Source organism: Schistocerca americana, chromosome 8 (genome assembly GCF_021461395.2).
Source record: "Schistocerca americana isolate TAMUIC-IGC-003095 chromosome 8, iqSchAmer2.1, whole genome shotgun sequence".
NCBI classification, from domain to species: Eukaryota; Metazoa; Arthropoda; class Insecta; order Orthoptera; family Acrididae; genus Schistocerca; species Schistocerca americana.
In genome coordinates this window covers 22,111,833-22,137,598 of record NC_060126.1, presented here as the reverse complement: position 1 = coordinate 22,137,598, position 25,766 = coordinate 22,111,833, and the positions used below count along the sequence as shown (strand labels likewise).

The window sequence follows — 25,766 nt, the reverse complement described above, 5'->3', positions numbered from 1 at the left end:
CGTTTTCCTCTCACTACTACGAGGTCGATATCACCAAAATGAATGCATAGGCAGTCAGCTGAATAAGAAAAAAATGAAAATGTGTTTATGCCCTTTGTTTTGACAGGAAAGTACGTTTAAGCCAAAACAAACATGTGATAGTAACTACTACGTACTAGATATCAGAAAAATTGAACATGAACCTGCAAACATTATTCCAGGACTTTAATCCAAGGTAAAGCATATTTCTTTGTTCGATAAGGCGCTGTCATTGTTTATGTTTTCCTTGTGGACACCTCTCACAGTAGCTGTGGTAATTCCAAGTATTTATGTCACATTTCAATTTCAGCAAGTTTCTTGTTCACGTGTGTTTAATGGTTTTTACTGCATTATTTGCCCTGCGACTTGATGGGACAATTATCTGGAGTTACTGGACAGTGTTTATACCAATATGGTTTTGGAAATTTATGGTTATCTCAGGGGCAACTGTCGGCAGCTATGTATGGTGGAGGTACCCACACTTTAGGTAAATATCTTCTCTGCTGCTTTTTAATGTGTGAAATCTGAAATTTGTCAAAGTGGCAGAATGTAAACACGGAACTGAAAAGACAAGTAGCCTTAGTAGCGTATCAATTCAGTTAATGTTCTGTTTTATTTTTTAAAAGGTTGGAGGGCGAAGCATATGTGCACTACAAAGCAATGCTAATAAGCTTAGCACTCCACTTGATTCTTCTAATGTTTGAACTGCTGGTCTGTGACAAACTGGAGTCTGACAGACATTTGTGGATACTTGTTTTCATACCTCTCATATTTATTTCAATCGTTTCAATCGCTGTCTGCATATGGGCTGTGAAACATGATCGCTCGTTTGAGGTAAGTGAGAGACATTACACATTTTTTGTTTGATTTGATTTCAGATTGATCTTTAAAAAAAAGAGTAATGCACTGCTTTTTATTTTCCAGCTTGAACTTTTCTGTTCTGTCAATATACTACAGTTCATATTCCTGGCTCTAAAATTAGATGGATTTATATCGTGGAGCTGGGAAGTTGTTTTCGTGCCACTCTGGATTTTAATGTGTCTGTCATTAGTTGGAGTGTTGTATACAATAATTTTTGCAGGAATTTTGCTTAGGGCCCCTGAAGTAAATCCACAACAAAGGAGAACATCTTTTAATTCAGCCTTAGGATATACATTTCTGGTCATACCAATACTTATTTTTCAGGTAATAATCACACCAATATATCACATTAGTTTTGAAAGAGCTGTTCACTCACATTTTAGCTTACACAGGAGTTGTCAAATTATATTTCATTCTATTAATTTCCAGGTGCTGCTTGCAAACAAGTTAGATGGGGCAATAACACTAAGTTATGTAGGTGTTGTTTCACCCCTGTTCCTTTCATACTGTACACTAATTTTAATGTCGTTTGGTGCAAAAGGAGGCAACAGATGTAAGTATATCAACTGAGATTCCGATTTTAATCTTAAAACAGTTTCGATCACAGATCATATATTGTCAGAAGGCGACCAAATTTTGACTCGTTTTGCACACCCACCTGACCAGCTGCTGGCAGCCACTATGATTTAATCTGCTTCTGGATGTTTTGCTGTGAGTAATACAGAATGTCAATAATTACTCATCTCTGGACTGTGCTGAGGCCCGACTTAAGCCTTGAAGAAGTTCGTAAGTTCAGTCATCCTGTACAGAAAATATTGTGATAAACATGGAGGGGTCAAGAGGGATGTTTGATACAAGTCTTTGGCTTTGGCCAGTGGCATAATGTTAATGGCTGCTGTCACATCACTTTTTGGTGCATATACTCACAGATTTGCTGATAGTTGGCGAAGTAATGTATTTGAAAGTAAAAACGTAAAACTGGTTATGGTAAAACACTGATTTGTAGCTTAGCTCGAGGCGTAGGTTAGGTTGGAAGGTAACAGTTTAGTTGTGAGTTGGCAAAGCTAATGAATGTTTATGATGTTTGCCATGTTTCCTATGTCACTGGTCAAAGCTGATGACTTCGAACCGAACTTTCCTCTGTATCCAACATGGAGCTTAGATACCAATTTTAGAATAAAAGAATGGCAGCCTAGTGTCATCACTACATTTTTCATTGATTTTTGTAGCCATTTCATAACAGAATGCCAGGATGTTTGTTTATTTAAAACTGTAGGCCTATTGTACAGCCACCAGCTAATATGTAAAACATCATTATTGCTACTCGTTTCACTTTATACATGTGTACCCATGTATCTGATTTCTTTATCTACTAGTATTAATCCCTTGAAATCTTTGTAGATATTGTTTGCGGTCTTACTGTTATATTCGTGTGTTTCTCTGTTTCTTGTCAAAAGAAAACTATTGGTAAAGAAAAGGACACTAATGAATATATGTATTGTGAAGTAGTTGTCAAAATATCCAGTTTTTTGAAGAGATCTCTGCAGGATATTCAAGAATTAACACCAGGTATCATTCTCATAATGCAATCTATATTCTTAAAACACTATCACTCATGTAATCAGGGCTAGTCAGTGAAGCTCAATAATAAGCCTGTTTGTATAGAGTTTTCTTTAAAAATATAATAGCATACAACTCAATAGCAGACGACAATGGCACACAAAGAGGCTAAAAGAAAATAATGATAAAATAAAATAAAAGTAAAATGTCTGAGAATGGAAGTGAACATAAACCAAAAGGAACAGTATTGCTATCTTAAAAAAACATTTCTATTATACCATTTCCACCCTCCCTCAATGTTAATTAGCAATGTTACAAAAACTAATTTACAAGATTTAAGGAAGTCGTAGAAAGGCTCTAAATTTTTCAAATTTTCTTTTACCCAGTGACTTCATCAAAACATCAGCTGGTTTCACATTTGTGCCTTAACACAACTTTCTTAGCAGAGACTTTCTCTCTAACAAATAAAATTTTGAATCGCATTTGTGTGTGTGTGTGTGTGTGTGTGTGCGTGTATGTTGTCTTATTTCTGATGAAGACAGCTCACTTTCGGACAGTCATTTTGTTGTGTCTACCTGCGACTGAGTGTCTTCACTATTTGGTGAGTACCAGCCATCCTTTTCATAATATTGTTACATTCCATCGTGGATTTTCCATTGTTTGAAATACAAATTTTACATCTATATGCTTAAGTTTACGATGGAACTGTGGATTCTTGCAAATGCTCAGTATTGGCATATTATCTTCAAAAAACAACGGCTCAATGAATAATACAAATTACTGAGCCAGCAGGCTTCACTAGTTGCCATGCTTACAAATTCTGATTCTGTTTATGACAGCGATGCTGTGGGTTGCTTGTTAGATGCCCATGAAACATTACAGCCCAGAGCTTTAAACATTCTAACTACTGTCACCAGCCCAATCGGAGTGAACATTACCATTTATAGAATCAATAAAAATTTTATCCCTAGCATATAACAGACATGGTTTTGTGGTTCTGTTAAGTGTAATACAATACATGTTTTAAAGTATTCCATAAATCCAGGCTTCCACATGGTTCCTACCTGCTTAAAATATTTATTGCTATACAAATATCTGGTCTGGAACCTAACTAATAACATGACATACATCGATAACACTGTTAAATTTCTACATTTTTTCTCATTGTCTCCATTTTTCCTCATTGTCTTCATTTTCAGATTATTTTTTATTTAACATTCTGTGATCAGAAATTTTCCTCCAGGGGAGTTGAAACAGAATTGCTGTCAGACATATCAAAAACCATTAATACTTTTTGAAGATAGCTAGGCTACCTCAACAAATAGTATTAGTTTCCTTCCTTAAATTTGGAACAATATTTATTCTCATATAGTTGCTAATCACATCTAAATCCTGCATTTCAAAGTTATCCCTCCGTAACAACTTTTATATCGTCAATTCTCTCAGAACTTGAAGTTATCAGCAGATCATCAACATAAACAAGTAAGTGTATTTGTTGGGTTGACTGCTGCATCTGCTATCTGATCATCTAAATTGTGCATGTCTAGGTCTAACCTGACTAGTGTACAAAATACAAACTTTTATAGGAGGAAGGAATGAACAAACACTTTACGTCTTGGCATGGCAAAGGAAACTTATTGGGATTCAGTAGCTTCAGAAAAGTTTTACATGCATGTAGACTTTTTGCTCGAGAATACAAGAATATTTAGTCCGTAACCAAGAAACTGGAAAAAGAAAATCTCCCTGAAAAACAATAGGTAACCAGTTTGAGAATAAGTATATTCCTAATAAGAATAAAACAGCACCTCTAGTAGCTGGTGCATAAAACATTTTGACATCCGCAGTGCAAATAAGTACATAGACACAAATATAGGGTGTTCCACTCAAAAGAGGTCCCACAAATGTGTAGTAAGTCCACTGAAATTGCACCGTGTAATTTGTAAATTTGACGCGGCAACATTGCCCTCTGCAACATTGTTTCGCACAACATTGTATTTCTGCTCGTTGCTGTGGCTGGAGCTCAGTGTTTAGTGACAATGTATTGCTGTACTGTCAAAGAGTGCTTGTTTTGTGTGAAAAAAATATTGGACTACTGGTTTCTTTAAGACATGACTGTGAATGTTTGTTGAATGGTTTGGTAACCAGCATATATCATCTAAATGCTGCATACAAAAGTTAGTGAAGGAGATGTAGAGCAGTGGAACGGTGTTGGATCTTCACGGCAGGAGACAGCTGTCATTATCCGAAGAAAAAGTCACTGATGTGAATCTATGATTGTTGGTCTTTCCTTCAAAGTCTGTTTGACATTTCTCTTAGGAATGTGGGATGTCTTGGAGCATATTTTACAGATCTGCGAAGAAAGTGGACATGTATCCATACGGGTTTACAATTGTTCAGAAACTGGTTGTCAGTGACAAAGACAAATGCATTACATTTTGCCATTGGTTTCAGAAATTTATTGCACAGAAGCCAGGTATATTGCAATACGCATTTTTGGTGTAATATAAAATCCACTTGCACTGGTTGAGTAACCCCTGCATTCCTAAAGGATTGGCGTGCTCTGTACAATATCACAGCGTCGCATCATTGGACCAGTTTTTTTTAAGTCTGCTGTGATGTGCAGTTTACTTCAAAATGTTTCAGGAATTTGTGAACCAGTTGCACACTGAAGAACTTATCCTCAGCTTGTACCAACAGGATGGCGCTGCATGCCACACGTTTTGAGTGACCGGCGCTGAGGTTGAATCATTTTTCCCGCATCATTTCGAAATGACTGTGGCTTCCAAGGTCACCTGATTTTTTTCCTCTAGGGTGGCCTAAAAGGCAAGATCTACTGGAACAAACTGCAGAGCTTACAAGATTTGCAAGAGAACATCATCTGTGAAATCCAGGCAGTGACACCAGAGGTTCTGGCAGCTAATATGCAGTGTTGTGCTCAACTGAGTTTACAAGTCAAGGGTGGTCACTTCCAGCACCTTTTGTGAATCACCTTTATTTCCCTATGACATGTTCATTTCATTTCCTGATTTTTATGCAAAGCCTTTAAGTGTAATTTAATACTGTTGAAAAAACCTTTAGAAATTCCATCAGTAAATGAGTTTGGCTTGCTATCTGAAGTAGTGGAAGAACGGCCTTATACAGATGTAGCTTAATGTGGGCTGAAGCAGAATATTAGTTTAAAGAAACCAGACAGGTTAGGGTCAAATCAGAATAGGAAAAGAAGAATTCTGCTTCTAGGTAGCAGTCATGAAAGGGGTGTAGGCCAGTAGCTTCAGGAGAAAGGTGAAGGCTACCAGGTCACAAGTTGTGTGAAACCAAGTGCTAACCTTAGCCAGGTGACAGAAATTTTATGTCAGCTATGCAGGGACTTCGAGAAGGAATATCAAGTAATTATAGTTGGGGGAGCAGGAAACAGCCTGGCTATGATTCGAAGATATAGTATTAGGAGTGACCTGGACAAAACAAGAGCAACATGATCAGCCCTGGGTAAACACTGGTGTAAGGCATCTATCTCAACATTGAGCTGAACAGGATGCTCCAGACACTGGCAAAATCTCACATGAGTTGTGTTCCAGTTGATGCTATTGGTAAGTGGGGATACACAATACATGGCCTGCACCTAAATAGGAATGGGAAAGATAAGTTAGCTTCTCTATCAGCAGATACTGCAAAGGGGGCCACAGTCACACAAGGGATGATCCCTGTGGTTAATGGGACCAAGCCAACAGGTTTTTTAGGTTAAAGCGAAAGTCCAGACAGACAGTATAAAAGAAGCTTCATGTACAGTAAATATAGTTATAGCTAATGATAGTATCAATTTACTTCATCAAAATATCAGGGGAATAAAAAATAAAGTAGATGAGCTGTTAGTATGTTTAGATAATCTCAAAAATAAGAATGAGATTGATAAATTTTGTCTTTCTGAACACCATGTAACTGTGGGGATGGAAAGTCTCGGTGTAAATGGGTATAATTTAGCAAAAGCAGATCTAGCATTGATAAAGGAGGAGTTGCCATTTACACAAAACAAGGGTATAAGTACAAAACTGTAGAAGTAAACAAATTTTGTATTGATCAGCACTTTGGAGTTTGTGCATGTGAGCTACAGCTAGATAATGTATTGTTCATATTAGCAACAGTGTACATGTCCCCATTAGAAAATTGGGAGCTACTCATAAAAAAGTTTGACTCCCTATTATGCTGTCTGTCAGACAAAAAGAAGAAGTTATTAATCTGTGGTGATTTCAATGTAAACTTTCTAAGCAGTTCTGATAGGAAAAGTGAGCTAGAAGTGTTATTAATGACATATAACTTAGAATCAGTGATCAGTTTCCCTGCATGTATAGCTGAAGACAGTAGCACTCTAATAAATAATGTATTTGTGCAGCAAGAGGATGTAGAACTAACACATTTTCCCTGTGATAAATGGATTATTGGCCCATGATGCACAACTGATTAACTTACAAAACTGAGCAGGGTGTACAGTTCAGAAATCATTAGGTAAAAGTGTAAGACTGGTCAACCTGATATCTATAGAGCACATCAGAGAAAGTTTAAGAAATGCTAATTGGGACGATGTGTATAATGAGTCAAATGCCAGTGATAAATGCAGCATATTTCTTGATAAATTTTGAATACTGTTGCCGCAAAAAAATTACTAGATGTAACACCAAACAGTTCTCAAAGAAACTTTGAATCACAACAGGTATTACAATGTCTTCAGTAAGGAAAAGAAAATTGTATGAGGTAGAAAGATTAGTAAAGACCCACAAGTAATCTTACACTGTAAAAATTATTGTAAAATACTGAGAAAAGTTGTCAGAAAATCAAAAAAATATGTATATGGGCAATAAAATCAAAGCAGTATGGAATGTTGTTAGAAGAGAGACAGGAAAAGTAACCACTGGGGTAGGTAGTACTACTATTAAAGAGAATGAGACCATCTTAACCAGCAGTACACAAGTATAGGTGAAAAAAATTGGTGAGATTAGTTCAAAAGAAAAAGCCAAGCAGTACGTGGAAGAGTCAGTTTTGGGAAATCCTAATCAGGTTAGTTTTCATCTAACAACCTCTTGTGAAGTAAGGAAAATCATTAAATCTTTGAAAAATAAATGTTCTGTTGGAGTAGATGACATCTCTGAAGGATGTTAAAACAATGTAGAGTCACATCTGTAATGCATCACTACCTCAAGGTATTTTCCCAGACAGATTAAAATGTGCCATTGTCAAGCCAGTCTACAAAAAAGGGAACATCACAGATGTCATAACTACAAGCCAGTATCCTTGCTCACAGCATTTTCAAAAATTGCTGAGAAAGTAATGTACTCAAGAGTGGTTAGCCATCTGAGCAGTAATGGGATACTTAGAAAATCACAGTTTGGATTTCAAAAATGTGCTTCCACGGAGACAGCAATATACAATTTCATTGCCCACATAATAGAGTCTTTAAATAATAAAATGTCACCCATAGGAATTTTCTGTGGCTAGCCAAAGCATTTGATTGTGTAAACCTTGACATTATGTTACAGAAATTATAATTCTATGGTATAAATGGAACAGCATATGAGTGGTTTAAGTCATACCTACAGAACAGGAAGCAAAAAGTTTCTTTATATGGTTTAAGTGATTTAAAGAAGTTTCCCACTTCATCTAACTGGGGTGAAATTACATTAGATGTTCCACAAGGTCCCCTTCAGTTCTTGATATATGTGAATGACCTCCCTTCTTATCTGAAACAAGAAGCTGAACTGACACTGTTTGCTGATGATACAAGCATCATTATTAATGTACAGTAAAAGAAACTCCAATAGAAAATGATATAAAGAGTGTCTTTGCAAAAGTTATTAATTGGTTTTCTGTTAATGGGCTTGCTCTGAACTTCGAAAAAACACAGTACGTCCAGGACCTTTGCCTTTGCGAGTGAAAATCTCATTCTGGAAACATCCCCCAGGCTGTGGCTAAGCCATGTCTCCGCAATATCCTTTCTTTCAGGAGTGCTAGTTCTGCAAGGTTCGCAGAAGAGCTTCTGTAAAGTTTGGAAGGTAGGAGACGAGGTACTGGCAGAAGTAAAGCTGTGAGTACCGGGCATGAGTCGTGCTTCGGTAGCTCAGTTGGTAGAGCACTTGCCCGCGAAAGGCAAAGGTCCCGAGTTCGAGTCTCGGTCGGGCACACAGTTTTAATCTGCCAGGAAGTTTCATATCAGCGCACACTCCGCTGCAGAGTGAAAATCTCATTCTGGACAGTACGTCCAGTTTTCTACTGCGAGGAGTACAGTTTCTTCAATAAATATAACACATCAACTGAAGTCAGTAGCTGGGGTAGAGCATACAGTTGGAAAAAATCATGTTTTGGATCTCCTAAAGTGACTAGATTCAGCAACTTTTGCAATCAGAATAATTGTTAATTTTGAGGATATAGAAATTAGCAAGCTAACATATTTTGCATACTTTCACACTCTGATGTCATACGAAATAATATTTTGGTGTAACTCAATACTTAGGCAAAAAGTATTCACTGCTCAAAAGAAAGTGGTTAGAATAATGTGTGGGGCTCATAGTCACACATCTTGTAGGCATCCCTTTAAAAGATTTGGAATTCTTACAACAGTCTCACAGTTCATTTACTCAATAATGAAATTTGTTCTCAACAACATGAACCAGTTTAAAAACAACAGTGACATTCATGATTATAACATCATAAGAAAGAAAGACTTACACTATCCTCTACTTAACCTATCTTTGGCACAGAAAGGGGTAAAATATGCTGCTGTAAAACTTTTCGATAAATTACCAGATGAAATAAAATGACTGACAAACAGCAGTAACAGTTTTAAAAATAAATTGAAATCATATCTCCTTGACATTCTTCTATACCATAGATGAATTCTTGAATAAGAATAAATAAATCTATAGGAATAATGTGTGCATTTTGTGCCATTTAGGGGAATGGGGTAGGTAATAAAAATATTAAGCTTTTGTCTTCTTCTTTTTTTTTTTAAACAAACCTTCATTCATGTGCACATTCTTCTGACACATTCCACATCATAACGGTTACTGTGAGACTGATCAGTGTAACACGTAACTAACTGACTAAATTACCTTAAGCAAATGTTTGATTGTGGACTTCTTTTGAGTGGGACCCCTGCAACACAACACAACATAACACGACACTGCACAAGGTGGACCATAATCTCAGTCACTACCTGTTTTGTTGCTGGATTTTGTCATTATAGACAAACAATACAGAAAATCACTTCTTATAAATCCAAAGTCAGTTATTACTGTGTGGAATTTAATTTTCCTATTTTTGGGTGAGTGCTTCAAACCTTTCTGAGTTTGTAAACTTTATCTTTCATTTTAATGCAACATCCAATAGGTAATTTAACATAAAAGTCTCCAACTATATCTCCACAGAGAAAAGCACTACAGAATCCAGTTGATGGGTGGGAAACTGATTCGGAAAAAAAAATCTCACTGAAGTTAATTTTCCTACTGGACTCCATTTTTCAATCATGTCAATCTCTGTTGGAAACTGTTAGCTACAGGACAATCTTTATAAGAAACAATATTACCATTATCATCTCTTTTTTAACTGAAAACCACTTTGTGTGTATAACATTACACTCATTTGGCTTGCGTACTTAATCTCATGTGTTATTTACTTCCAGGGCTTGCAGCTCTCTTGCAATGGAATTTTTCAAATTTTCAGCATCACTACAAGACATTGCTTAGGCTAGGTGCTAGGGTCATCATCCTCCACTGCTGTCAACAGGCCCAACTCATAATCCTCTAAGTAATTCGGGTGTTGAATATTCCTCCTGGATCTCAGATTCTGTGGCCTCTCATCCTCATCATCCACATTTTCCTCTGCATCCTCAAAAGAATCTTCTCTTTTGTTACTGATTTCTTGTTCTTTGCTAAGCTGACTTCTGTTTTCTTCCACAACCTCAATCCTTGTTTCTGTTTCTTTCTGACCCTCTGCTTCTCAAATTTTATCTATGTTCACTTCATCACAAAAAATAGTATATATATGATTTCATGATGCCGTCAGCTGCCGTTCTCTTTATTTCATGTATGGTTGTAGAATTTCTGCCATAGGCCATTTTCAAGTATGTAGAACGGCTGCAGTATACATTGGATACATTGATGACACTTGGGATTTTCACGTTGGAAACATAGTATATGACTCTATTACAGGGACACTAGTTTTCTTCTTGTTTTCAGATGCAGTTGGCGGCAAGAAAATTACATCTCACTGTACTTCAATTCTCTTCATGGGAAGTATAAATATTATGTACCTCTTCACATCGTTATCATGTACCATAAATAAACCTATCTTGTTTTTGGGGTCTAACTTCAGTCTCTTTTGTTTGAGAACAAAAACCGACAGATGAACCTCATATATTTTCAAAACTTCTAAGGGTAATTCTGTGCCATAAAAGGCTTCAAATGGAGTCTTACCTCTGACAAGACTTTGACCAGTTTGATTTAGTACTTAAGCCGTCATTTACCTGCTTAAGCCCAGAAATGTATGGGCATCTCTGAAATCAGTGAATGAGTAGCTTCAACCAAGATGCTCACATCTCTTTCAGCTCTTCCATTTTGCTGTGGCGTGCATACAGTGCTTCTTTGATGGATTATGCCATTATCCCTCAAAAATTTACCTAAAGCAGATTCATAAACTCAATTTCAGTATCACTCTTTAGAACTTTAATTTTTAGACCATTTTCTCTCTCATCTTTTGCAATAACACTCTTGATCAAACCTTTAACTTCATAAAGAATACTTTGTGCTAACTTAAGTAGTCATCCTTCAAAAGCAAATAATATTTTGCTTCTCCAAGTAAATGTGTCTCCTTAGGCCATAGGTGACTGCATGAACTGATTCAAGTACTGCATTAGCCCTTGGCAAACTGATGTTATTTACCTGCCAGGCACTCTTCACAAGTGACAGTCATCAACAAAATTCACTCCTTTCTGCAACAATAACTCTTACATGCTCTCTGATAGCGAATTTTTTTGTACACCAGATGCTCAAGTTTTCAACACAATTACACAAATTTACCAGATCAAAGTTCATTAAACTTACACACATAATGAATATTGACAGATTGAAACTCACTAGTGGTATTACTGTCAACCATAGACTGTGCTTTATCTGGAAACATCATAGTAACCATTGACAGTTCTGATTGTATTGCATTTAGGGAAGACAACATCTGATAAACTTTGTTGACGCATTTCGATAATGCACAAACTTCACCTTTGCTGTTCAAGAACTCACATTGTTCCTTGACTGACAGTCCACGAGTGTAGTGTAAGCTGTCTCTTTAGTGGACTTGTTGCATCTTCTAAGTGTCCTGTCCACCATAGTTTCTACCGAAAATGGATTGAGTTTCAGTTCAGGCACAAACACTCCACTGTGTACTTTTTTGAAAAGCTTAACCCCATTCCATGCAGACAGTTCCACACAACTGCACTCACTAAGAGAGGTTGCCTACGCATCATCGCCGAATTCGTCCAAATTTATGGTACATGTAGGGTGTGGTGAAACTTGAAAGTGCCCGAAGTGGAAACTCCAGATGGCTAAGCATTTAGGAGATAAAAGGAATTATGATACGGATCTGTCACCATATGCACCTTATCAATTGTTCCTGTGACAATGTGTTTAGGAAGCTGTCTTTGGCTCAATGGTAAGAGATTGGATTTGCATTGAAAGGGTCGCAGGTACGACTCTGCCCGGTCGCAAATATTTTAGTGCTCCTTGGCAGTGCGTACACTACTAACATCACAATTAATCACAACATCATATAGATTATTTTATTAATTTATATAAGCACGAAAAGTATAGGCATAGGATGAAATGTGGGACTGCAAACATTTAAAAAGGGATTGTAGTTAACGCATACATCTACATCTACATGATTACTCTGCAATTCACATTTAAGTGCTTGGCAGAGGGTTCATCGAACCACAATCATACTATCTCTCTACCATTCCACTCCCGAACAGCGCGCGGGAAAAACGAACACCTAAACCTTTCTGTTCGAGTTCTGATTTCTCTTATTTTATTTTGATGATCATTCCTACCTATGTAGGTTGGGCTCAACAAAATATTTTCGCATTCGGAACAGAAAGTTGGTGACTGAAATTTTGTAAATAAATCCCGCCGGGCCGAAAAACTTCTTTGCTTTAATTACTTCCATCCCAACTCGTGTATCATATCTGCCACACTCTCTCCCCTATTTCGTGATAATACAAAACGAGCTGCCCTTTTTTGCACCCTTTCGATGTCCTCCGTCAATCCCACCTGGTAAGGATCCCACACCGCGCAGCAATATTCTAACACAGGACGAACGAGTGTAGTGTAAGCCGTCTCTTTAGTGGACTTGTTGCATCTTCTTAAGTGTCCTGCCAATGAAACGCAACCTTTGGCTCACCTTCCCCACAATATTATCTATGTGGTCTTTCCAACTGAAGTTGTTCGTAATTTTAACACCCAGATACTTAGTTGAATTGTGACAGCCTTGAGAATTGTACTATTTATCGATTACTCAAATTCCAACGGATTTCTTTTGGAACTCATGTGGATCACCTCACACTTTTCATTATTTAGCGTCAACTGCCACCTGCCACACCATACAGCAATCTTTTCTAAATCGCTTTGCAACTGATACTGGCCTTCAGATGACCTTACTAGACGGTAAATTACGGCATCATCTGCGAACAACCTAAGAGAACTGCTCAGATTGTCACCTAGGTCATTTCTATAGATCAGTAACAGCAGAGCTAGCTGCATTGCACAAGAATGATGTTTTCTGAAGCCATGCTGATTACGTATCAATAGATCGTTCCCTTCGAGGTGATTCATAATGTTTGAATACAGTATATGCTCCAAAGCCCTACTGCAAACCGACGTCAATGATATAGGTCTGTAGCTTGATGGATTACTCCTACTACCCTTCTTAAACACTGGTGCGACCTGCGCTATTTTCCAATCTGTAGGTACAGATCTACCGGTGAGCGAGCGGTTGTATGTGATTGCTAAGTAGGGAGCTATTGTATCAGCGTAATCTGAAAGGAACCTAATCGGTATACAATCTGGACCTGAAGACTTGCCCGTATGAAGCGGTTTGAGTTGCTTCGCAACCCCTAAGGTATCTACTTCTAAGAAACTCATGCTAGCAGCTGTTCATGTTTCAGATTCTCGAATGTTCCATTCGTCTTCCCTGGTGAAGGAATTTCGGAAAACTGCGTTCAATAACTCCACTTTAGCAGCACAGTCGTCGGTAACAGTACCATCGCCACTGCGCAGCGAAGGTATTGACTGCGTCTTGCCACTTGTGTACTTTCCATACGACCAGAATTTCTTCGAATTTTCTACCAAATTTCGAGACAATGTTTCATTGTGGAACCTATTAAAGGCATCTCACATTGAAGTCCGTGCCAAATTTCGCGCGTCTATAAATTTTAGCCAATCTTCGGGATTTCGTGTTCTTCTGAATTTCGCATGCTTTTTCCGTTGCTTCTGCAACAGCGTTCGGACCTGTTTTGTGTACCATGGGGGATCAGTTCCATCTCTTACCAATTTATGAGGTATATCTCAATTGCTGTTGCTACTATATCTTTGAATTTGAGCCACATCTTGTCTACATTTGCATAGTCAGTTCGGAAGGAATGGAGATTGTCTCTTAAGGAAGGCTTCTAGTGACGCTTTACCCGCCTTTTAAAATAAAATTATTTTGCGTTTGTTTCTGGTGGATTTGGAAGAAACGGTACTGAGCCTAGCTACAACGACCTTGTGATCACTAATCCCTGTATCAGTCATGATGCTCTCTATTAGCTCTGGATTGTTTGTGGCTAAGAGGTCAAGTGTGTTTTCGCAACCATTTACAATTCGCGTGGGTTTGTGGACTAACTGCTTGACATAATTTTCGGAGAAAGCATTTAGGACAATCTCGGAAGATGTTTTCTGCCTACCACCAGTTTTGAACAAGTATTTTTGCCAACATATCGAGGAAGGTTGAAGTCCCCACCAACTATAATCATATGAGTGGGGTATTTATTTGTTGACGAGACTCAAATTTTCTCTGAACTGTTCAGAAACTATATCATCGGAGTCTGGGGGTCAGTAGAAGGAGCCAATTATTAACTTAGTTCGGCTGTTAAGTATAACCTCCACCCATACCAATTCGCGTGGAGTATCTACTTCGACTTCACTACAAGATAAACCACTACTGACAGACACAAACACTCCACCACCAATTCTGCCTAATCTGTCTTTCCTGAACACCATCTGAGACTTCGTAAAAATTTCTGCAGAACTTATTTCAGGCTTTAGCCAGCTTTCTGTACCTATAACGATTTCAGCCCTTGATCCAAGCACGCCCTGTATTTGCCATGCACCCTTTGAGATTGCAGCCCACCCCGTACTTTCCCGAGGCCTTCTAACCTTAAAAAGCGCCCAGTCCACACCACACAGCATCCGCTACCCTTGTAGCCGCCAGCTGAGTGTAGTGAACTCCTGACCTGTTCAGCAGAACCCGAAACCCCATCACCCTATGGCGCAAGTCAAGGAACCTGCAGCAAACACGGTCACAAAACCGTCTGAGCCTCTGATTCAGACCCTCCACCCGGCTCTGCACCAAAGGTCCGCAGTCGGTTCTGTCAATGATGCTGCAGATGGTGAGCTCTGCCTTCATCTCGTAAGCAAGACCGGCAGCCTTCACCAAATCAGATAGCCGCTGGAATCCAGAGAGAATTTCCTCAGATCCAAAGTGGCACACGTCATTAGTGCCGACATGTGCCACCACCTGCAGCTGGCTGCACCCTGTGCTCTTCATGGCATCCAGAAGGACCCTTTCCACATCATGAATGACTCCACCCGGAATGCACATGGAGTACACACTGGATTTCTTCCCCTCCTTAGCCGCCATATCCGTATGGGGCCACATTGCGCGCCTAACATTGGAGCTCCCAACCACCAATAAGCCCACCCTCTGCGATTGCCCGGACCTTGAAGGCTGAGAATCATCCTCTGAAACAGGGCAGGCAGCTGCCTCTGGGTCAGCCAGAGACAGTACCTGAAACCTGTTTGTCAAACACACCGGGGAGACTTTCTGATCAGCCTCCGGGGACATCTTTTGCTGCCTTCCACGCCTTGGAACGACCTCCCAATCAACCACAGGTGAGGGCTCAGCCGCACTGCGGGCAACAACCGGGGCAACCACAGTGGCAGACCGATCTGGGGACAGACGGGGCGAGGTTGACATCCCCGTGATACCCAAGTCCGGCTCCCCACAGTGGTGCCCATTGGTAACAGCCTCAAGCTGCCCGACCGAAGTCAGCACCGCCTGCAGCTGTGAGCGAAGGGATGCTAACTCAGCCCTCATCCGAACACAGCAATCACAGTCCCTGTCCATTCTGATCAATGTTGAACAACAGTTACTGAAACACGAGTTCATGCCTAGATAATGCTAGGGAAACACGCAAAGAATGTATGAACTAACCTGTACAAATACCTAACAGCTGCGCTACAATCTGCTTGAATTTACACGGGAACATCGTGTATGTAAATCAATACTTCCATTCTTTTGCAATTGATCAATCACATGTACTGGGGTGATATGCATCGAAGAAACAGGGGAAGCAATAATTTTGACCGCATCTTGGGCACGTTATAAACGCCTCCTTTTTGCAGTGACATGTATTCTTTTTTTTAAATATCTCCATAGAAAAACAAACTTGATTGACATTCTGAAAACAGCTTCTTTCGTCACACAGTCCAGCAGCGAACCATGTGTACTACAGTATGTCGCTGATTACATGGGAGGATAGTGGTGATGTGTAATGGAATGTAGTTTTTGCAAGCTTTTCGGGAAGTGATTTCTTTTTCTTTCTCAATGAGATATGTGCAGTTTTGACATTTTTTTTTAGACTTTTTACCTAACGATAAAAAGATACGTCACAGGGTTTCACTAGTGACATACATTTTGGGGGAATTACTTTGATACTGCGCATTGGCAATCCGTCTTCATCTTTGAATAGTTCATCGTATATTTGTGGATCTGTTTGTCATCCCCATGAGTCAATCAACAGAAGACATTTATTCTCTTGCACATAGGGCTTCATCACATCAGTTAAATATGTTTTGTATAAGGCTGTTGTCAGTTTACCGGATTTTGAAGAAGTGGTGATAACATTTGTATATTTTGCTGTGTACGCATCTACTGATTATCTAATCCTCTGTCCAAAAGAGCCAGTAGTCTCCTATAGGCATATGTAAATGTGTGGTAGTAATTTTCCTGAAAGGCTCATAGCATATTGTGCTGTATAGGAGTGTGTTAATTTGTTCATATACTTTTGTTTCATGCACACCACTTTTGACCCTTGGTGTTCTGGGGCTCGGTCATAAGTCGACTGATACTGGCAGCCTGGAAAGAGAAGATACAAATGTAAATCTATTATACGTGACAGTGCAAAGAGTATGTCGATTGATGTAGGCAGTTGGCTTACCTGTCTGATTGGTGTTGATAACAACGTCCTTGTCATAGTTGTGGATAAGAGCTAGAGTCTGGCGACAAAAATTCTCTACCACAGCAAGGGTTTCCCCAATAATAGCAGTGTCTCTTTCTGATACAAATTTTGTAACATTTCTCTGTTGGATTTTATGCATTTGTTTAAACCGCTTGACCCACGTTGCTGAAGCTTTGAATTCCAAATCTGGAAACTGTCTCACAGCACCAAGTGCCCATTGTTGCAAGTTTCTATTAGTGACTTGCTGGTTACAGTTCCGTGCTTCTATAAAGGGAACATATGTCCAGGAATCAATTGTATGATATTTGTCCACACTGTGTAATATGTTCTTCCCAAATTTTCATATCCCACATATGCTTGAAGCGAGATGCACATTTTGTTTACAGAGTCTTCAACTTCCACTTTGGATGTGTTTCAGCAAGATTAACCGCCATTATTTTATAATCCAGTGGAACAGATTCTGGATCTTCTTTCATTTTTTTGGCATCGGATTCATAGTCATCATCTGACAAAATGCCACTCTTCATGTCTGCATATTCACATTCTTCAGCGACATCTTCAAACCGAATCAACCCCTCGTCGCACACAGACATATATTTGGATAAAATGTCTAGTATTTTCTAGTGTATTTTATTTGGCATTTGAACATGTTCTTCGGTTATTCCTGTGGAACTTTCTGATGCAGTCAGATCCTCTTCAGTCAAGTACTGTAAACATAAATCCAGCGCCATCTTCAAATGTCGCTTGGACACATCACTGTGGAGTCTATTATTATCTGGCTCCTGTTCTGTATCTACCGACATTCCAGGCACGTTACGATTTTCACTTTTGTCCGATGTTTTTAATCTTTCCACAATATTTTCCTCCATTGTTCTTATGGTACAGTTGTTTTGTCTGCAATGATTGTGATATTTCCCAGAATATTCGCACACTAATCTTGCAATATTCACATTACCCAGTCAAGAGCAAGCAGGTGAATGAGTTACCTGGCTAGCGTTTTGTAAATCAATACAACAAAACTTTGTCTGACGATTAAGGCAAATGTCAACAGCAAAGTTCACAGCATGGACAGTGATACCAGTTCAAAGCATGCTCATAATATGTGTGAAAATAACCATGTCCAGAGTGAGTATCCATGAGAGAGAGTACAGTACTATTAGCACAGTATACAATTGACAGCTCAGTACGCACACAGAATCTGAATGTATTGTGACGGATGATCTGTTGTCTGGTAGTGGCCTTTATATAACTGCCCGCCGTTCGGGCCAGCGTCGTTGGGGCTGGTGTTGTTTGTGCCAACAGCACCACCGAGGTCAAATTAAACTCACTGTATATGATGTGTGCACTTGATGGACCATTCGCAGTACCAAGTTTGCAAGGTAATACGCTTGTTTTAAAGACTGGCGTCCCATGCTGATGTTGTGCACATAGAAATACAATTTTTTTTATTTTTATTACGGAGACCAGCCAGCTCTCTGACCAAACATGCTGAGCAACCATGGTGGCTGCTGCCACAGGGGCAGTTGATAAGGTGCATATGGTGATCCATATCAGAATTCCTTTTATTTGCTAAACGCTTGGCCATCTTAAGTTCCTACTTGGGGCACTTTCATGTCTCACCACGCTCTACATGTACCACGGATTTGGACAAATTTGGCGATGACGAGTAGGCGTCCTCTCCTTATCAGTCGCATTAAGAAATTTACCATCACCCACAATAACTTTCACTGAGCTGTCCAATTTCTTAAACAATTCTCTCATTTTGCACATATGCTTACTAGCACTTGTATCAATGAACCAATAATCTTGTAGGTGAACTTGACTTATACATATAAAAGCAGTTACGTCTTGCACTTTTTTGTCTTTCTTGGACTTCAGCAATATGCAATCTGACTTAAGATGACCTCTTTTCGTACAGTAACTGCAGCTTCTTATTTCTCATTAAGTTCTTACTCCTCAGAGGGGATGGATTCCTTATGCTCAACAGGAATGTCTATAGCTCTCTGGCAGTAACGTCAACACCTTCGTTGTAATCATTTTGTCTGAAAATGGTTCACCTGCTTGTGTCAGTTTAGTGTTGATTATTTCTGTTTTTGATATAACTGTAACCACCAAGTCATCACCAATGTTGAATGAGGAGAAACTTTCGTTGAAGCATGTGAATGCTCACCACAGACTCGTTCTCACACATGGTCTTCAGTTTAGCCCACTTGCAAGCTGACATACAAGACAGTGTGTGAGGGAGTGTCGCTACTTCCATCTTTTTTTTTTTCCCTCGGCTTCTTCTCCTTTGAACGCTTAATAGCTGTGCTATTGACAATATCTAAAAAGCCTTTGACACTGAATATCACTTTCATTTGGAATTTCCACATTGTGCAGCTGCCTCCTCTAGACAACTTCTAGCAGTGGTGCATTGGCTGTTACATGCAATACCACAAAAAAAGACATTAAGAGCATACCACTGACACCTCTAAATTAAATTTATTCCATAACTTGTTAGCGAATGACAGTATGCAGACTAAACTAGTTTCTTCATTTATAGATCACATACAGTAATTGTCACGCATACTGCAAATATATCTGAAACAAACCAGTTCATTAATTCTGAACAATGGGTTTTCCAGTTGTGTATGTGCTCTGTGTGCAGTCTCAAAAACTAAATGTTTTCCATCATTTGAGAAATTTATTTTTATGGCTTGTGGAGTTCACTGAAAGGTATGAGCTGGGTGTGCTGAGTTTTCTCAAAATTCAGTGTTAATCCCCTGCCCACACCTCTTCTGTACCTCCACTACCCACGCTAGCCAAGATCACCGCTGACCAATATCTGGTCTTCCATCCTGAATTTTCCATTGTAGGATTTTATTAGCATTAATAACTTTCTAAGAACATCGTATGGTGGTACAGAGTGATTTTCAGGAAATACATGAAAGCTGTGGGGGCATCAATTACAAAAAAAATATTTCTTTTGTGGTAAGTAATGAACCAGTTTCTGGTCTCTGAATGTTATGTTACGTATTGAACTATGTATTACATCCATATATGTGTACTAGTTGCACCATACCTTTCCTCAAACCCATTTGTATTGGGTAGAGCTTGATTCATCTGTTCCCCTACATCCTTCTGATTTAAAAGGCACAGTCAGATCAAAACAAGACATGTGGAAAAAAAGTGAGTAAGTAAACTGTTTATTATTTCTAAAGTAATTGTCATAATTCATCATACTGTGAGACAAGATTATCAGTGACTTCGTGCAAAAATGTTTGTGATTGTCCCCATGTTCCCCAGGTTACTTTGAATATATTGCAGAAGTCTCACTGGGGAACAGTTACATGTTCTCAATACAGTCCTGAACTCTCCCCATGCAATTTCCATAGCCATAAGAAAGACACCTGCAGCTGTTGATTTGCTTCGGATGAAAAGGTGGAAGCCTGGGTACAACCATGGTTCTATAGGCAAGATCAAGACATTGACAGTCATGTCTCACAGAGGTATAACTATATTAACAGTTACGACGATTGCTTTTGAAATAATAAACAGTTTACTTACTATTTTCTGCTTACCTAATTTTCATTTGAGTGCCCCTTAATAGGAATAAAGAAAAAATGTACAAATAGCCTAAATGCATACTTTGTGTCACTTACATCATATAAATTTATCAAAAGCTATTGTGTTTCCAAACTCTGAGTCATATACACACAGTAAATATTACAAGAAATGATAATTATGAAAAATATCAACTTTTAGTTTTTTTGCATTAGTCCAGTAAATCATTCTTGCCTTAACAGTACTGTGTGTTGTTTTTCTCCTATTGCACAGCCCAATATAAAGAAACCCCTTCTCATTCACAGGGTGGTTTGGAATTCGAAAAGACTTCTGTCACTTCCTGCTGAGCTTGTGTCCTTTCCTGCAGGAGTACGCTAACATAGCGTACAGCATACAGAGTGATGATGGTTCTCGCCGAGCTAATGCTGGTACTAGCAGTTCCAGTGAGACCTCAGTTGCTGACATGAAAACTGAGAAGAGGGTGAAAAAACCTGAGTTACTAAAACCAGTTGTGCCCGTTGTATCGATAGACATGCCAGACTAGCCAAAAAGGAGGCTGGTGACTCAGCACCTCGTCATTGTTGACTGATGTCTTTACCTGTTTAAAAAAACCGGTAGAGTGACTGATCTGTTTTCTACATTTAGGGACTATTTATTCAGCTGTGAGTGATATGTATTTTATAAGTGTTAGTGCAGTGAGGTGCTATATATTAATTTTATTTTATACACTGATATCTTCCATTTAGACTGGTAGGTAAATAGTGCCCAAAATGCTTCCACAATGGATTTCTGTGCTGAACAATTACTATTGACCTTTGAATATCAGGAATATTTTTGCAAAGATGAAAATTTTAGGCAGAAATGTGTAATTTTTTACCCATATGTAAGTTTTAAAACTTTAATTTGCATACTTCTCAGGTGCGCATATGATGATAACTATATTTAAACTAACGCCAAAAAAAGGTTAGCTGAAATAGCTTCAGTGTTACCAGAATTTCAGCTGAGAACACATCCCTGTTTTCATACAAAATAGACAGTTTTTCCAAGGGAGTGAGTCAGTAGCATTAAAATCATTTTAAAATGATTGAGTTGGAAAGCATCAAATATGCTTCCTGATGTAAATATACATTGGCAGAAAAATAGTTAGGATTTATAAGTTAATAATGTGAATAGAAAGCAAAATGACTGAATCAGTGTTGTCACTGGATTATAATTAAGAAAGGAGACAGGCAGTGAGTCGATGAGATAGATAAATTCACATTGGCTAAAAGTAATTCAAGTGGCTACATGAAACAAATCTTGCAAATTTCTTACATCATGTGAGTAAGCCTTGGTATTAAACACCCCAGTCATATTTAACAGATGTCAGAGAATGTCAATTATGCTTCATTTTCAAATAAACCTGCAGTAATAATACATTAGATATACCTTTATCCAGTTAACAACATTACACTAAAGAAAAGAAATCTCACAAGACTGTTATTTGTAGCTGCATCATTTAAAATTTGATATCAGATGAGGAAGGCTATAGAGGATTCATATCTTATTTCCCTCTCTTACTGCTGTGCAGCTCTTGAGAAGGAAAATGGAAATTCACTGTTGTCTTTTGCTCTTCATTACCACCAATTGATTACAGCCTTCTTGATCATTCAGTAAGAATGGTTCTCAGGTAACACTGATTTCATACTTCTGCAATATTTTCATAAGTCCTGCAAGCCTGTTTTTCCGTGTGCAGTACCATAATGACTTTTGAGTTTGGCTAGCATTAGCATGATCTTTTGTGTCATGTTGTTGAAACGGGTTGACTGGAGTGTCATTGGCAAAAGAACTTTAAAAAAAGCTCTTGGCTTAATATATTGCTTCTCAAAGAAGTTTGCTGAGGATTTGTGATGAGGCTAGTTTAAATACATCTCAGTCACTATTGCAGTCATTTAACTGGTTCACGACAAAATTAAACAATAACTTACTAGAGGAATAATGTAACATGGCTATGGACTACTAACTAACGTACATTTTACCTTACCTCACTACTTTGACGGCCTCGGATTGGCATATGTTGGGACTGTTTATGACTTGAGTGACACCTCCATCAGAAAAAAATAACTCCTTAGCAGATGCAGTGCTTAAATTAACAAATTGTATTATTGTGCTGTGCATAGGTTACCTACATGAGTGACACAAGATAAGACAGGGCATCATCATTCGTTGCATAGATTAATAGAGATTATTAAGCTTCAGTGTAAAATCCAGTAACAGATAATTAATGTAAGAAGGAAAAATTTAACAATTGCTAAATGTGATGATCAAAAAGTTTTTAGCTAGTTAGTAAGATGTGTGTTGTAGAAGCAAGAAGCATGCACGCTCATTTTTAAAATTGTAGTTGTGAATTCCATATCTATTATCTTACAAGGAGAGGCCCCCAGCAGTGGGATCGAGTTTTTGAAGTCACCTACACAGTTATGTAGGTCAAGATCCCAGGTACCACACCCTGCAGCCATTCATGCTGGTAGGCAATTGTTTGTGAGCAATTGACAAAAAAGAAAATTGGAGTTTTCTGTTATGCCCAATAGTGTTAAAAAAGTCTTATTATGTACACTGGCTGCATGGTGTTGTGGAGAGAATAATAGCTTTGTGCGTAGGAGGTTGAGAGTTCAAATCTTGTCAGGTGCAGTAGATGTAATTTTTTATTTCTTTTCCTGTGTGACATCATTTTAACCACTGTATGAACTTTTTCAATTGTTTCATTTTTTCTTTGTATAATCCTTTTTACAATCAGAATTTTTGTGAATATGAATTCAATTATATTAATCTGTTATAATATTCAGTAATTTGAAAATTTCAATCCATCAGTAAAAAAACGTAGGACAATATAATATACTTATGTTTACTGTACAATGATGTGAAAATTTATTTTTCATTGCACCAGATGTGTAATTTTTTCTGCATGGTAATAGCCATACAGACTTTTAATACATAACCTAAATACCTACTGCACTATGGACAAAATAATGCAAATGAATATTTAAATGAAAAAATGGTTTATAAGTAAAACAAAGTTCAAGCAAAATGAGAAATAGATATAATGAATGCAATAATGTGAACAAAAAAAGGCGACAAGACAAAAGAAATGAATCATAATTAATACATAAAATTAATTAAAAACACACAAAAACAAAGATTTCAAGTGGAAAAAGAATTATGGGAAGAAAAATGAGAGCAAATGAAGTAGTTGATATTACGAATAAATTTATGTGACAAAGGAATGGAAATAAAAATTATATTTAAATCAATCAATTTAATAAAAATGTTGATCCAAGTCATTTTGATAAATATTTAAAAATAAAAAAAATTACTGCACTTGGCAAGATTGGAACCTACTGCCACCTGCATGTGAAGCTATTAGCCTATCCCTTACACAACACAACCACACTACATTGAATTTCATGCAACAGTCTGAACTTTTTTCGTTAGTTACTCACAAACGAGGGTCTGCCAGGGTGACTGGCTGCTGTGTGATACCTGGGATCATAACCTACATAACAATCTAGATGGTTTCAAAAAGTAGATCCCATCACTTGGGACCTCTCGTTGTTAGATGCTACATCCTCACAGCTTATGTCATTGCACAGAAGTGTATTGTCTTCCAAACCTTCAGCACTGACAGGCTGTCTTGTATGCAAGCACATGTGCACACTTCACAATGACAGCAATATGCATAAACATGCACAAGACATGTGTTTTAAGATGTACCTCCAACAAAAGTAAGTTCATTATGTTCCCGTTCCTGCCTCCTTACCCGAGCACTTTTCAGAGATACGTGGAGAAATATTTTTGTTGCAGTAATTCATTGGCTTTCGTCCTGACAGTGCTATCCTTAAGATGAATTATAAAAAAACTTTGTGCCAACAGAATATTTCCATGTTTTAATCATTCTACAAAAACAGTGAAATGTTACATTTGTATTCATCACTTTCCAATTACGTTCATTGCCTCTTTTCACAGTACACTTTTGTTTTTTAGATGCCATATTTTATTATCTGATTAGTGTTTATGCACAGCACTTGCTTCCATGAATCTTTTCTCCTGTAATTTGTTACTGAGGCTTCTTTACCAAGGAATGTAAAAACATTGGAAACAATTGAGAATCCACCAGTGGACAGTCACTCCAGTAGTGAAAGCGAACTACATTAATGGTAGGTGTCCCCAAGAACTTTTTCCTTTAAGGATTCATATTCCTATTCTGTGCTTTGATCTGATTATTGTGAAGTTCATTTAGGGGTTGAGGTAGAATTCTAAATCAGTATTACTGTAGTCCATTCTGTCTGCTCTGTTGTCATGAATTCAAGACAGGTGCACAAAAATACTAGTTGGTGGAGACATCAGAATGGTATATTTAGAGTACTATCAACAGATCTTATTTTCATACCAGTATAGATTTTATTAGAAATCAGCTGAATAAAAGTTGTTTTTCAGTAGGGAATAGGAGCACCTTGAAACAAAAATTTATTTATTTTTATTATTTTTTTATTATAAACTATTTAAATTTGAAAATGGTAGTGAGAAACTACATACTTTTATTCATAGAAATCACAAATAATATGTCCAATTACACTATTAGAATGGTTACAATAATGTATAGAGAAAGGGTTGTCACGTGTTTCAATTTACCCCACCAACAGGGCATGTTGCAACATACCAAAATTTTACTGAAAAGAGCCTGCTCAGTTTGAAATATCTGACATGACGGAAGTGTCTTAATTATATTCGTAGTCTGCACACATGTAGAATGGATAATTTGCACTTAGTACACTGTATCCATTCCTCTCCCTTTCTATAAACACCACCACAGATCAAACAATAATTTTCTTCTTCTTCTTTGGAAGATGGACAAAACTGCAATTTTCTTTTGCTGCTAGTTGTTACTTCCTTCTTTCCTCCCTTTCTATTTCTAGAGCCTTTTTTCCCCCCAGTTGTGTCTGTTAATATAGCACACTTCCTCTCTTTCTTCCATAGTTGTTCTCTTTCCTTAGTCCAGCTTTAGGGAAGGGGTGAATGTGTTCAGGAGAAAACGTTTCTCTACTGAAGTATGTGGAACAGAATTATAGCATTTGCCACATTCTCGGATTTAGCCAGAGGATCTGAAAGCTTTTCTTCTGGAACTGTCTTGTCATTCACAAAAGATGCAGGAAAGTCACTTTCTTGGAATTTGTCTGTGGCAAATGGGAATATGCCTGTTGCAGAGAATCCTGTT

The 25,766-nt window shown here is 38.0% G+C and overlaps 1 protein-coding gene across 1 annotated transcript; it reads left to right on the top strand.

Moving 5' to 3' along the window:
- Positions 1–80: 80 nt before the first annotated feature.
- On the top strand, positions 81–23,349 carry LOC124544933 (transmembrane protein 185B). The gene is made up of 6 exons (XM_047123680.1): positions 81–214; positions 329–505; positions 645–852; positions 943–1,203; positions 1,309–1,432; positions 20,821–23,349. The coding sequence occupies exons 1-6, from the start codon at positions 177–179 to the stop codon at positions 21,057–21,059; spliced, it is 1,047 nt and encodes a 348-aa protein (XP_046979636.1). The 5' UTR covers positions 81–176; the 3' UTR covers positions 21,060–23,349.
- The last annotated feature ends 2,417 nt before the right edge of the window (positions 23,350–25,766 follow it).

Coding starts and splice junctions, on each gene's coding strand:
- LOC124544933 (XM_047123680.1), top strand. CDS start 177: ATGAACCTGCAAACATTATTCCAGGACTTTAATCCAAG. Junction 215..328: donor TTCCAGGACTTTAATCCAAG/GTAAAGCATATT, acceptor TTTCAATTTCAG/CAAGTTTCTTGTTCACGTGT. Junction 853..942: donor AACATGATCGCTCGTTTGAG/GTAAGTGAGAGA, acceptor TTTATTTTCCAG/CTTGAACTTTTCTGTTCTGT.